The sequence below is a fragment of the Schistocerca cancellata genome, chromosome 3, assembly GCF_023864275.1.
Source record: "Schistocerca cancellata isolate TAMUIC-IGC-003103 chromosome 3, iqSchCanc2.1, whole genome shotgun sequence".
Taxonomy (NCBI): Eukaryota; Metazoa; Arthropoda; class Insecta; order Orthoptera; family Acrididae; genus Schistocerca; species Schistocerca cancellata.
In genome coordinates this window covers 505,212,248-505,227,737 of record NC_064628.1, presented here as the reverse complement: position 1 = coordinate 505,227,737, position 15,490 = coordinate 505,212,248, and the positions used below count along the sequence as shown (strand labels likewise).

Sequence of the window (15,490 nt, the reverse complement as noted above, 5' to 3'; positions counted from 1 at the left end):
AAAAGAAGAAACTGAATTGCTTGGCTCCAGATTAAAAGAAAAGAACTTGTTGGCAGTTGGAACCAGCATATACATGTATACAAAGAGAGAGCAGCAATTTTCCAAGTTTTTCAACGAGAAGGTTATTTAGTGTACTGCTCAGACATTCCCAGTCTGATGAATGAGTTTGGTATTGAATCCAAAAAGGAAGACTGGAGGCTGTTTTAGTGATTCATCCAAAACTACTTTAAAGGCTGTTTTATTACACAGTGATAACATGTATGCGCCTATACCTGTTGGACGTTCTGTACATATGAAAAAGCTATGAAATCCTAGAAATGGTGCTAAATAAAATAGGCTATTCTGCTCATGGTTGGATGATAATTGGCGATCTACGAGTAAAAGTAACATGAATGCTCCTTGGTCAGCAAGGTGGCCTTACCAAATTGCCATGTTTGGTTCAAATGGCTCTGAGCACTATGGGACTCAACATCTTAGGTCATAAGTCCCCTAGAACTTAGAACTACTTAAACCTAACTAACCTAAGGACATCACACACACCCATGCCCGAGGCATGCGACCGTAGCAGTCCCGCGGTTCCGGACTGCAGCGCCAGAACCGCTAGACCACCGCGGCCGGCGTGCCATGTTTCTTGTGTGAATGGGGCAGTAGGGCTAGCAATCAACACTGGTGCAGAAAGAACTGGCCTGTGAGGAAGTCTTTAAAACCTGGTGACAAGAACATTCTACGCAAAAACTTTGTAGATCCAAAAAACGTACTCCTACCACCTCTACATATAAAGTTAGGCCTAATGAAACAGTTTGTAGTGGCTTTGCCTAAAGATGGACCATATTTTAAGTACCTCTGCCAAAAGTTCCATACCTTTTAGAACTTAAACTAGAAGAAGGCGTCTTTGTCGGACCTGGCATTAGAAAACTGATGTTTGATGTTAACTTTGAATCCACAATAACCTTAAATGAGAAAGAAGCACGGCTATCACTCAAGCAAGTCGTTACAAAGTTCTTAGGGCATGAAAAAGACCCAGAATATGTAACTAACATAGCGACAATGTTAAAGAAGTTTAAAACTTTAGGATCTTTAGTGAGCCTTAAAGTTCACTTTTTTAACTGTCACCTTGATTACTTCCCGGACAATATGGGAGATGTTAGTGAGGAGCAAGGAAAGCGTTTTCACCAGGACATTAAAGTGATGGAAGAACGCTACTAAGGCCGTTGGAACACCAACATGATGGGGGACTCCTGTTGGTCACTTCACCGAAAAGTTCAGCAAGCGATTCAGTGTAGAAAAAGGTACACAAGAAGCTTCAACGAAAAAAGAGAAAGAAAATACAAACCAATTCCAGCTGACAAGTGAAACTTCTATTAACACATATCATTCCAGAATGAGTTTTTCACTCTGCAGCGCAGTGTGCGCTGATATGAAACTTCCTGACAGATTAAAACTTTGAGCCGTACCGAAATTCAAATTCAGGACCTTTGCCTTTCGCGGGCAAGTGCTCTACCATCTGAGCTACCCAAGCACGACTCACGCCCCGTCCTCACAGCTTTACTTCTGACAGTACCTCGTCTCCTACCTTCCAAGCTTTACAGAAGCTCTCCTGCGAACCTTGCAGAACTAACAGTGCTGAAAGAAAGGATATTGCGGAGACATAGCTTAGCCACAGCGTTGCTAGTTCTGCAAGGTTCGCAGGAGAGCTTCTGTAAAGTTTGGAAGGTAGGAGACGATGTACTGGCAGAAGTAAAGCTGTGAGGACGGTGCGTGAGTCGTGCTCGGGTAGCTCAGATGGTAGCCGGCACGGTAGCTCAGCGTGTTCGGTCAGAGGGTTAGCTGCCCTCTGTAATAAAAAAAACTGAGTTAATGGATCAACGACAAACTTAAACGGATGTCTTGTGACGTTTGCCCCGAGTAGATGCCACGAACAAAAACGAACAAAATTAGATTAGAACAAAAAAAGATGGTAGAGAACTTGCCCGCGAAAGGCAAAGGTCCCGAGTTCGAGTCTCGGTCCGGCACACAGTTTTAATCTCCCAGGAAGTTTCAACACATATCATTGTTTTAGATAGCTTACTGCAAATACAGACGATGCTTATGTGGTAGCAAAGCGTTTCATTAATTTCCCCGTTTACCGTATAGCATAGGACTTAAATACTGTACAATAAAAAGCATATTGCTCGAAAACTATGGGTGATACAATCAAACTAAGGTTAGATTTGGATTCAGCTCATAAAAATCTATAACGATCAGCTATAAAAGTAAAAAAGTTTTTCAAAAAAAAGTTTTGGTTGCCTGTGTTTTGGTGCTAGTGTGGTGCGTGATTCCGTAACCAAGTGAGCCGAGGTGTTTGGTATTTTAAGAGGCACCGTACCGCATACAGGGAAAACGGCAGAACTGTTGTGTCTAGACAAGACAGCCTAGACACAATGAGAGCAAGCCGAAAGGCACGCGCTCAAACTCACGCAGGCTGGCGTGAGGTCTGAAACAGGATACGTAATGAATGCTATAAAGAAAAGTACGTAGCTTCTGGAATACTTAACTTTAATCCACATTTGTAGAACATCGCTCTTGATGATACATTAATAGAATCTCAATATCTATACAGGTAATGGCGCCTTGCTAGGTCGTAGCAAATGTAGCTGAAGGCTATGCTACTATCGTCTCGGCAAATGAGAGCGTAATTCTCAGTGAACCATGGCTAGCAACGTCGGCTGTACAACTGGGACGAGTGCTAGGACGTGTCTCTAGACCTGCCGTGTGGCGGCGCTCGGTCTGCAATCACGGACAGTGGCGACACGCGGGTCCGTCGTATACTAGCGGACCGCGGCCGATTTAAAACCTACCACCTAGCAAGTGTGATGTCTGGGGGTGACACCACAAGAACATCAGCCGCTATGTCACAACGCGACAACAGTGTGTGTTGAGTGATCGTGACAAACGGTTATAGAGGACTGTTACAAAAAAATAAGGGGACGGCAGCTGTAAAAGTCACTGCAGAACTACATATAGCACTCTTGAAAACCAAAACAAAACGAAGGGAGCCGGGAATTGCAGGCGAGCTGGAATTGCACAACCACCCATCAGCGGTGAAAATACCCGTAACAGGAAAACATGGAGCCGGATACATACAACCTGGGTTGTTGATCAGTGGGAGAAAGTCACTTCGCCGGATGTGTCTTGTTTCACACTGTTCTCAATTTCTGGTCGTACTTACGTCACAAGAATGAATAATGGCGGGGCTTCGGTGATCATTTGGCAGCCGTTTCGTGGTATTCCGTGCGCCCCGTGGTGGTTACTCTGCAAGATCGCTTCACTGTCAAGGATTATACGACCCTTCTGGCTGATCAGATCCAGACCACAGCACAGTGTTTGTTTCCCAGTAGTGGTGCTGTGTCCCAAGACGCCAGGGACCCTGTTCATACAGCTCGCATCGTCCAAGGCTGGTCTTGTGAGCACGAGGATGAATTGTTGCATCTCCCCTGGCCACTAAACTCACCAGATGTCAACATTATTGAGCCTTTGTGGTCTGCTCTGGACAGTAGTGTGCGTGATCCCTACCAGCTTCCATCGTCGTTATCAGAACTTGCAACTACACTACTGGCCATTAAAATTGCTACACCACGAAGATGACGTGCTACAGGCACGAAATTTAACCGACAGGAAGGAGATGCTGTGATGTGCAAATGAATAACTTTTTAGAGCATTCACACAAGGTTGGCGCCGGTGGCGACACCTACAACGTGCTGACATGAGGAAAGTTTCCACCGATTTCTCATACACAAACAGCAGTTGACCAGCGTTGCCTGGTGAAACGTTGTTGTGATGCCTCGTGTAAGGAGAGATGAGTACCATCACGTTTCCGACTTTGATAAAGGTCAGATAGTAGCCTATCGCGACTGCGGTTTATCGTATCGCGACATTGCTGTTAGCGTTGGTCTAGATCCAATGACTGTTAGCAGAATATGGAATCTGTGGGTTCAGGAGGTTAATACGGAACGCCGTGCTGGATCCCAAAGGCCTCGTATCACTAGCAGTCGAGATCTATGGCTTTAACGGATAGTACAGCCACGTCTCGATCCCTGAGTCAACAGATGGGGACGTTTGCAAGACAACAACGATCTGCACGAACAGTTCGACGACGTTTGCAGCTGCATGGACTATCAGCTCGGAGATCATTGTTGCGATTACCCTCGACGCTGCATCACAGACAGGATCGCCTGCGATGGTGTACTCAACGACGAACCTGGGTGCACGAATGGCAAAACGTCATTTTTTTCGGATGAATTCAGGTTCTGTGTACAGCATGATGGTCGCATCCGTGTTTGGCGACATCGCGGTGAACGCACATTGGAAGCGTGTATTTGTCATCGCCATACTGGCATATCACCCGGCGTGATGGTATGGGATGCTATTGGTTACACCTATCGGTCACCTCTTGTTCGCATTAACGGCACTTTGAACAGTGGACGTTACACCTGAGATGTGTTACGACCCGTGGCTCTACCTTTCATTCGATCCCTGCGAAACTCTACATTTCAGCAGGATAAAGCACGACCGCATGTTGCAGGTCCTGTACGGAGTAGGTATCTTGCTTTTATTACTTCCGTGTACACAACTACATAATGAATGTTACTTGAAGGTTACATTTAGAGGTTTCCTCACAAATGATGTTGTAAAAGTCGGCCATCAATTGCACTGCATTTTGCGAACAGCTGCTGTGTCGCTGATCTGAGCTCACCGTACAGTTCTTTATTTGAGAACACGCATGTAAAACACGAGCGAAAAGTTCCTCCTTCGTGAAGTGCGCATTGAAATGGTTAGTAAGGAGATCACTACGTAGCCTAGAGTCACTTTGGTTGTATTCGTGAGTGTTGGTGAAGAACAACATTTCTGACAGCTGTATGTCGGATATGGTCTAGAAAAGGGCATATGTTCATTTCAAGTCTTTTGTTCCGATTCACCAATACTATCAGCCCTAAAAGTATATACCCTCACTCCTGACTCACTGTATATGAATCTTAGGACCAAATTACGAACAGCTGAAGTCCTGAAGCACACATCACATCGCGTGTGGAAACTGTTCTCGTTGTTTAAACACGAGTAGACGAATGAACAATTTTATTAAAGGTACGTAATACATTCTGTACTCCTGTATAAAATTGGCAAAGATTTCAGATAGTTACCAGTTTGGAAATTCTGACATAGCAGAACTTAATATATTACAGCTTCCTATATACAGTGATATGCGGTGTAAGAAATCAGTAAAAGTTGGTCCTTCATACTGCATTATGCAGTCTTGCCTGCTATTTTCATGTCGTGAGCGAAAATAGGTAGCAGGCCCTCTTCACACGATTCGTTTTCTTTCCTAGTTTAGTGTGTGTTATAAGATTCTACGTTGCCTTAGTGGCTACGTAACATTTTTGTTTCTTCCATTATTCACTGAAATCGTAAGAAATAAGGAAATTATAATGACAGTTTGAGCCAAAACAAAACATGTAGCTTACATTCCTTTATCTCTTTCCAGGGACGTGAAACCAGACAACATACTTCTCAACGAGGAGGGTAAGCGACATAATAAAAAGATTTTCAACAATTGATTTGTTTCGCATAAGTAGTTCGCATATTACGTTAGTGTTAAGTATCGGTAATGTACTCAGTTGGTTCCATTATCTTCTGCTGCATGTTAAATAAGTGTTGTAGTGTTAGATTAAAACGTCAGAATGGCTAGCACAGTAAAGAGCAATAATTCATCATTTTGGCTCTGCCACCAGGACTAAATTTACGACGCGTAGTTTTCAGTGACCCAGTAGGGAAGAATTTATCCAGTCTTATATCAGTCATTGCGTATTTATGGAAAAATAGGGGTAAAAATGAACATCTGTTTCATGGAAAAACTATCTTTAATTTCGTTCTGCATCTGCCATCACCCACTATCAGTACACGTTTCTTTTTAATCATTTTAATTGTCACTAGCGACATTTTTGCTGCAATTTTGTAGTTAAACTATGTAGGGACGTGTAGCGCAATATAGCATAACGAAAATAAAATTAAAATTCTTTTATAAAGGAATCGTGATTACCGATATGTAAAAAGTATCTTAAGGAAGTAGAGGTGAAAGTGACCATATGGGACTAAATCACAGCAAATGGGGATTAGAAATGGAGCAGAAGGAGACCACATGTTTACGAGGTAAGAAGCATCCCACAGTTATTAAAATTCATCACTTACAGAGGCCGTAATTACAGTTGATGTATGAACTGAACCACCGGAAAGATAAACAAGCAAGTTAAACTGTACTAAATTTAAGCTATAATAAAGCAAGAGAAAAGAAAATACGTTGTAAATACTTCCGAAACAAGGCATTCTCTCTTTCGTCCACTCACTGTGGTTTCTATGAAATGTGCTGCTGTTTGAGGCGCTTTGCTTCGTGGATGATATATTGCGGTCGTGACAGGCGTTGCGTGACCCGAGTGGAAACTTTTTCTCATGAAGCAGCCACGCCCAGGTGATATGATCATCCCAGAAATATAGCTACGACATAATATCGTAGCGCCATTGAACGGGTATGATCAACCATTTTGCTGTGTGACGTCTTTGTCAGCGTTAGCTTCACACCTCCGGTGGTGAAGTTCACTTACCAGACAAGTCGTTTCACCTGTAAGCGCTGTCGTTGAAAAAGCATGCCTTGCTTTAGTACACAGACAACAACCTTTTCTCTTCCACGAAACCGTAAACTGCGGCGGTATGTGCTAAATAGTAAGATAAATGGAAGAATAACGTTCCTGTATGAATGAAAAACAAGATGGAAGTGAAAGAAAAAAGATACTCTCGTAAATTGATAGCCTCAACTAGTATGTTCTCCCACATCAAACGTTTATCCCCAAAATTCGACTTTACTTTAAATTCCAGTAGAGAATGGAAAAATCTTCATATGAGTAAGCAATCAGACTTTAAATTTCGCGTTATTTCGTACGGTGCTCCCCCCTCTTGTATGAGATCCTGTTGATACAGATTACTTTGTATGTCCACCGAGAAGGGCGAATTACTCGGTTTCATGAATAGAGGAACAAATTCTATAATTTTCCTAAGAACAAACGTAATCACATGTTCCTTTAAAAACATGCCTCTAGACTCACGCTTTCATTGTCTGTCCCTGATGAAAAAGAAAAACAAAGTTATAATGATTTTATGTTGGTACTGGTCATCTTTTGCAACCTCTACTGTAGGTTGTGTTTGCCTTTTAAACCACACATATTATAAAAATGTATCTATGCATGTACGTTCGAAACCTACTCCCAAACCACTGGACAGCTTACAACCAAAGTTCGTACACATATTACTTACTTTCTGGAAAGAATCGCTAAAACCACCTACCTGTCAAAGGGTTAGTACCCTACTACACGCAAATTCCCAGACTCCATTCATCAATATTTCAGAATGAGAGCACTAGTTACTTGCAACAAATATTCCACACAATTTCAAACTTTTAAAAACTTTTCTTGTTGGCAACCTCCACAAAATGATGAAAGCAAAAAATTTTATTGCTTACTACATGTTCGCTACTCATGCAGTAAAAACTGCCGCATCAGGCATGATGGCTCTGAGCACTATGGACTTAACATCTGAGGTCATCAGTCCCCTGGAACTTAGAACTACTTAAATCTAACTAACCTAAGGACATCACACAACACCAAGTCATCACGAAGCAGAGAAAATCCCTGACCCCGCCGGGAATCGAACCAGGGAACCCTGGCGTGGGAAGCAAGAACGCTACCGCACGACCACGACAGGCATGATGATTTGATGTGTAATTTCTATGCTAGACTCTATTCGCGAAGAATTTCGCATATACCGCTGACTGTAACAGCAAAATTAAAATCATGGTATGACACATAGTTTAGGAGACATTACGTCGTAAACACTGAGATGCCTGGAAAACTGCCGCATCGTGAATGACATTTAAATTTATTACTTGTATGCTACTAATTCTAAACGCAACACATTTCGCATACAGTATCCACATATGTCACTGAATATACCTACAGAATTATTACGACGAGAACGTTGAGCTACGTGAAATCGAATGTGGAGGGCCAAATTCGCTAGACATGCAGGTGAAATATGTACACGGATACGTGCGAAATATGTTAAATATGTGTGAAACCGATGTGACATATGTGTAAGTGGGTAGAACTGCAGATAAAGAAAACCCTCATAAGCCCCTGGATGATATCAACTCAATTTGGTACCCACATTACTTACTATCTGGAAAGAAGTATTCTGTGGGTAAGAGCCAGTAGCCACATTTTGGGGTGGGAGTAATAATGTGGAAAAAGAACGGGTGGGAGAAGAAATGGAGAGACAGGGAGGGGAAGGGGTGAAATGGACAACGATGTGGGAGAGGAGGAGGAAGTGCACAGAGAAAGGAAAGTGGTGGAGATGGGCGGAGGTAGTGGAAGGAGATAGAGTGCATGAGAAGGAGACGGAAGGGACAAGAGGAGTTGGACCTAGAGGGCGCTGGAGGACTGGAAAAAGGGGCTGGAGTAGATAGATAGAGTGGGGAGGAGAAGATGGACAGAGATAGAAGGGAAAAGCAGATGAAGAAGAGTGAAGAGTGAAGATGAGGAGATTGACAGAGAGGGGTCCGGAGGAGAAGGACAGAGAGTAAAGGAGCTGATGGACTAGTAGAATCTGCAAACTGATTGGTGGCGTTAATAGAAATTTAGTTAACTGCTCTACATTTATACAGAAAGAAAGCATTACATGATATTTATCCTGTCTGATTTACAACATTGTAGTGCTTTCAGATTTGACGGAAAAAGTCATTTTCTGACCAATGTTTTCGCTACACTTCTCCTTATAGCAAGCTGACAGACACATTCTGGATATTCGTGACTATCGAACTCTGAAATCGTTTGAGAAATGTCATCCAAACGAATACTCTATTTGAGCACCGTCACGTTTTGCATCCAGGTATGCCAGCTACTGTTTAACGTATATTTTTCTTTTTTATTGTTTCATATTGATTTCGCCAATCTGTACTGAAGCGCCTAGAACCACTCGGCCACAGAGTCCGTTTGGTTTACTGACCAATGTTTTCACTATATTCCTCACTATGATTCTACCGATAATATTTCCGTTTGCTACTGAATGTTCTATTGAGTTCATTTCTTATTGATGTTGGATGCAGTTATGTGGGTTGAAGGTGTAGAACTTGTAGGTAAGGAACAATTAATCGGAATTCTCTTTCTTACTGTGTTTGCTGTTGGACGCTAACATGAAACCTATATAAAGTTGTGGTACTAGTTGAGTAGCGTGTTACAAAAAGCTATTTTCGCGCAGGAGGATCAGGAAACTGAATTCGGCTGAAAGATTTATAGATTTGTAGCTTGAGACTTCTGTACTCAAGAAACCAGAATCCATTATCTTTTTGACGTACTCAGATATAATGAGAATACATAATTCGAGTATTACATTGTGAAACCAATTACATCAATGGAAAGAGCCGAGTTCTAGACACTTAGAGAATACGAATACTGCCCATAGACACTACACTACCTTACAATAATGTCACACGTCTTATAAAAATAAATTCCAATCAGTAACTGTGGCCGAGCGGTTCTAGGCGCTTCAGTCCAGAACCGCGTTGCTACTACGGTCGCAGGTTCGAATCCTGCCTCGGGCATGGATGTGTGTGATGTCCTTAGGTTAGTTAGGTTTAAGTAGTTCTAAGTTCTAGGGGACTGATGACCTCAGAAGTTAAGTCCCATAGTGCTCAGAGCCATTTTCCAGTCAGTAAATCTGTTGAATCGGTTTGTAACCGACTGTTTCTGTCCATTTTCAGTACATACACTCGGTCGAAGCTATCGTATGTGTGTATAATTCGTTCATACCAACCGTGTTTCACAACAGTACTGAATGTTCAGTTTAGGAAATATTTGAGGAGAAGGGAATTCAGTTTTTAATTCACTCAATTTGATTGGTTCAATCCATGTTATTATGTTTCATTTATTTGACAACTATTAGAGTTATGTTTAAAATAATCTCTGATAGGTTAAAGAATATTTATTCTTATTCACTTCCATAAAATGAGGAATCGTTTTCACATAGAACTTGGATTCTTCATGTTGTGGTACCACTAAAATGTTTGTACTTTTTGTATATTAATCCACAATAGTAAGCGCGTTTCATATGGAAGCTAATATCACATTATATTGATTTCGATCAGAAATACTAATGTTGATGTGAAATAAAACATAAATTGTCGATTCAGAGAAGTCGGAACCGTAAAATAGTTCTGATTGTAATTTTGCAGTGCCCAGCTCTGGCAGTGGTATACAACCATCGTCAGGTCAATTTGGCAGCAGAGGAAGCCCTTAACGCAGAATAATATCAGACATCGTATTGCTTAACATATGAGGAGTTCAGCAGTATGACAGTAAATGCATCTCTGTGTTAAGGTACTTCATCTGTTGCAAAATCGCCCTGATATGGCTACAGACAGAGACGGTTTTAAAAATAAAGCTAGTTATTGTCATTAATTATAATAAAAGCAGAAAAAAAGGAACAAATGTCGATGTTTTGGGGTAACCAAATGAGTTACAAGAAAATGTCGTTGCACCGAGAACGCAACTGCAGCCACCGCGTATGTTACAAGTAACAGTTGTAATATAAAAACACTGCGCAACCCAAAGGAGGGACCTAGGCGCCTGTTTATGCGCCTGCTAGAAGGCAAGTGGAGTCGTAGGTGCGTCAATGCGATCCGTATCTGCGAGTGCCCAGGACTCCGGTACGGTAATGTCTCTGTGCAGGTATATCTTTAAAGTGCTCAACAAAGGCAGGCAGGTGCCATCGTGAGCCTTTTCTAACTTGGGATCTTAGAGCCCCTCTGCATTTTATTCACATGTGTCAGTATCGCACCGCTCAGCAATCAGGCCACAGGAGGGCGCGAAACAGGGCTCCTGCAAAAGGTATAAGCACATTTTACTACTTCGGATCGCTTTCAAATTTCTTCGAATGCTTCTGAACATTCCCTAGGTTTTCAGTCCGTACATCAGAGGAATAACTGCGGTCGCACAGCCCTCCAAAGGGGTGTCATCAGTGACGTTGCTGCCTCACGGAGTACACAGAGAAGAGTTGAATCGTCCGCGGAGGGTGTCACCAGCATCCAAGGTTGTCAAGTATGTCGTCTTATTGCCCAGAACGGTGCGAATTGTCGTTGTAGACCACAAAATGTGTAGAAATCAACGCCCAAGGAAAGGGATATTTCACTGACGCCCCTTATGGCACCCTCTGAGAAGTGGTGTGTTAAGTCTTTTCCCCGTCGACCCACAAGACAATCCCGTGTTTCAGATAATTTCCTCGTGATTCTGACTTCCACCGCAGAGGCGTCAACAGATGGGATTTAGGCCGGCCGCCGTGGCCGAGCGGTTCTAGGCGCTTCAGTCCGGAACTGCGCGCCTGTTACGGTCGCAGGTTCGAATCCTGCATCGGGCATGGATGTGTTTGTTGTCCTTAGGTTAGTTAGGTTTAAGTAGTTCTAAGTTCTATGGGACTGATGACCTCAGATGTTGAGTCCCATAGTGCTCAGAGCCATTTTAACCATTTGCAGACAGGATTTAAATGTGGGTAAGAGGGAGCGTGGTGACCTTCCCACCGTGCCAGACGTCCACATGGCCGTAGGACGGAAGTGTGGTGAAATCTGCTGCCAATGGGTCATCACTGAACCACTTTACACCTCACATGAACATATGAGCTTTGGCCTAAAAGAAAATACGACAAAACTGAATATTTACCGTTAAAAAAGGCGCCTGAATACAGCAAATTTTTACGAAACCCGACATCTGGGTGTTCAAAGATTCCTCAGAACTTAATTAATCCTTATTTTATACTGCACGGTAGAAACTGAGAACATACAATTTACAAGTTAATTTGCATAGCCTTTACATTCAGGTATGTGTTTATATTCGGGCAATCACATGACGTAAGATGAACCAATTCATTTCCAAGCAGTTGTTGGATAACAATCGTATTGTTCCGTGTAATTCTCTTTCAAGTTCAGTCACCGTTTCTCCATAAGATTAGTAGCTGTTGCAGAACATTCTTTGTGGAACATCGTTATTAACGTCTTAGAAGAGTGGGAATATTCTGAAACAGTGCAGGTAGTGAAAAGTGGAAGACAAAAGAAGAGTAGTCAACGTCAAAAAAGTAAGAAGTGCACGATTTCACTCTCAAATGAATATGTAAATATAGACTGTAGCCATACTGAAGCAACAAGGGAAACGACTTGCAAAGCAGGGTGTTTGTGTTTAAATGTTCTTACTTATTCTTTCAGAGACAGCATGAATATAAGTACGACAAAAGTTTTACAGGATAATTTTACACTACTATACATGTGAGTGAACTTGCCTAAAAGATACAGAGTGAAAGAAGACGATAAAAGCAAAAACCTGTCATGTTCTCATATTATATGAGAGAAGAAGGAATCTGAGGGATTTCTGTGTGTGCCTCAACGTTCAGAAAAGTGAAAACTAGGCCTGATTTTACTTTTAGCCGATACAAAAGGCTTGTACTCTGTAAATACTTGTCTGAACAGGATATATTTATTTCATATCAATGGTCGGCAATGTAAACCTCGTTACTCCATCTGTCTGTGAAAACTCGTAATTACAGTAACCAGTAACTCCGTAATCAAAGGGACATTTGAAAGCGCATGGATTTATCTAATCTGTCAATAACTAGGCTATTACTATACAGTTCCACATGTAGAAACTTTCTGTGTCACTTAACATTAGTTTTTAAGAAGCAGTTTTTGTTTCCCCTGCAAAATTAACGAAAAGGAGTTACGAGGTTTTCATTGCCTACCATCGATATGTATTTGCCCAGGCCTGTCCGGAGTCAGATAAAGGCGTTTTGTCGAAAGAGGTAAGCTACAGGGTGTACTACTCAAGTAGAATTGAAGAGGACAAACTCGCAAGCTGCGGGAGAGGGATGAACGCAGACACAATTCATTAAGGACGTACACATTACTCTAGAAGTAAAATAAAGCGGTCGTATCTTTCACCAGAGTTAAATCCTTAAAAAATTCATGGTAGGTGCAGTGCTTTCGGGCTGAACAAGTGTTGCTGGGTTGATCTCTTTCAAAGTGTAAATACGTGTTCTACAAACATTTCAACATGGGCTTGGAAATCCTCGTGCTGGTAGTTGCTAAACCTGTCCACACTTTGTTGCAGTGTCAGCTCACGATGTGGAATTAAAAAAGAATTTAAGAACAGATTATAGGTTGCACAAAAAGGGTAAAAATGTAAAGGTAGTCATTTCTGAACTCGACTAATGTGCAGTACTCATAAATCAGCTGACAGAAGCAGTTACAGGTTGTGTTATGTGTTGTTATCTGAGAAACAATGAGGAGAAAGTGAACTACAGAACAGCAGGTATTTGTGTTGCAAGCTTGGTGGGAACATGACAGTACGTTTGTGATTTTTCTGTAGAACGTTTCCCAAACATCCTGCCTCAATCTCAACAACGTATTCGCAAATTTAAAATTTAAAGGGACTGGGTCGGTAGCGGACGTTCCTTGTTCATGTAGGTCAAACTCTGTAACTACAGAAAAGAATCTTAAACTCCTCTTGCAATGTTTCGTGCAGTCCCCTGCTAAACGTCAAACAAAACCCTCCAGAGAGTACGGGACAGCAACAACAAGCCCTACGAAAGACCCAGAAAAAGCTTTAATGAAGACCACATGGTCCTACTGTATATCAAGGCATAAATGAAGTTCATCCGGGCACGGATACAAAACTATGCGAGTTGTACGCAACTTACTGTTTCTCATGGAACGACGAAGCGACTTTGAAGGTGAGTGTCTACTGGGATTCTACAAATCCCCATGTGGCGATGGAGACAGAGTTAAACTCTCCTGGCGTGAGTGTATGGCCTTTGTATTTTCAGCGCTACGCTGATTGCGCCTTATTCTATAACGATAACTCTATAAATTACATAGACTGCTTCAAGAAGCGTTGTTAGAACTGAAAAGTAGTGCTATTTTTGAACAACTGCAGCCGGTTGAGAAGTTGCTATGGCAGCAAGCAGGAGCGCCCCTCCATTATTCGGTTATTATGGGAGTGTTTATAAACTAAAACTTTGATGAATGGATTGGCAGGCGGGGTGTTACTGAATGGCCCTCACGATCCTCAGATACGACAGACATGAATTCTTTTAATCTGGGGCATGCTAAAAGATGAAGTTAGCAAAAATCCATAGTAGTTCTCTACCGATTTACTTGATTTTTACACGTTACTGTATGAAACGGAACTTTTTTTTTTAAATGTAACATAGTGAATGTAGAAAGAGGAAACGTTGTTAGGAAAAATTAAAGGACAATGTACATCTTTTCTGTTAAGACCAACTGAGGAGAAGAAAGTACTCTGTAGTGCGCTGCTGCGAAAATCTGCTGTTCTTTTTGTCTTTCTCGCAGTCAATTACAGCTACGATAGCAAGCTACGATAGCAGGGCATTTAAATCATTAGACAAATTGTTTCTTCAACATAACAATGTTTCTCATTATGTATATTTGTAAAGAAAATTGTATGTAGATAGATGTGGGTTTTCTTCCTTTCCTAGCACTCGTTTTCCACAGAAAACAGGAAAGATTCATTTATGAATCATCGCGTTATGATTGGAATATTTTCGCGGAATTTGAATTTGCAACAACAATAAACAAGACTCAGGGTCAGACAGAGAGATGAATGGGAGATGGACAGACCGGAAGGGGGAAGAAATGGACATAGAGTGGCGGCAACAGGAGGTCAACAGAGAGTGGGGCAAGGAGGAGAAAGAAAGTGGAGGAGAAAGTGGATCGAACGAGGGAATAGGAGGAGATCAGCATGTTACCTAGTTATTATAGCAGTTGCGAAGCGTTACCAGGTTCGCTAGTAAATTTCTATTTTCATTTGTTTAGTGTTATTACGCTCCGGCCGGGGTGGACGAGCGGTTCTAGGCGCTACAGTCTGGAACTGCGCGACCGCTACGGTCGCAGGTTCGAATTCTGCCTCGGGCATGGATGTGTGTGATGTCCTTAGGTTAGTTCGGTTTAAGTAGTTCTAAGTTCTAGGGGACTGATGACCTCAGAAGTTAAGTCCCATAGCAGAGCCATTTGAATCATTTGTTATTACGCCAAAAGCATTTTTACGAATTGCTTGTGATCCACCTCTCTATAGCAAGGTGGCTGGTAGCAAATTTATCCTCAAATTTCCGTTCGAGATTTACTTAGATTCTGGTACATGCTGAAGACAGTTTCATTGGTTTTGTGGTGGCGTTTAGAGAAATCGCAAAAGCGCTAGTAGCAGGTAACCCCCAACCCCAACCTGAGCTGCAGAACTCCTACTGTGAGAAATGGCGGGTGCATCGACTCGCTCAGCACCTGGAAATAAGAGGCAGGCGGGTCCGCGGCGAGACGCGGCCTGCCCCCGGCGCCACGGCGTCGCGACGCCGGCCGGCC

The 15,490-nt window shown here is 42.3% G+C and overlaps 1 protein-coding gene across 1 annotated transcript in view; it reads left to right on the top strand.

The window, feature by feature from the left end:
* Positions 1-15,490, top strand: part of LOC126176756 (serine/threonine-protein kinase 32A) — a 558,947-nt gene that overhangs the window by 397,296 nt on the left and 146,161 nt on the right. The window contains exon 5 of the mRNA XM_049923925.1: positions 5,519-5,556. Coding sequence (XP_049779882.1) covers positions 5,519-5,556 — 38 coding nt within the window. The remainder of the gene's footprint in view (positions 1-5,518; positions 5,557-15,490) is intronic.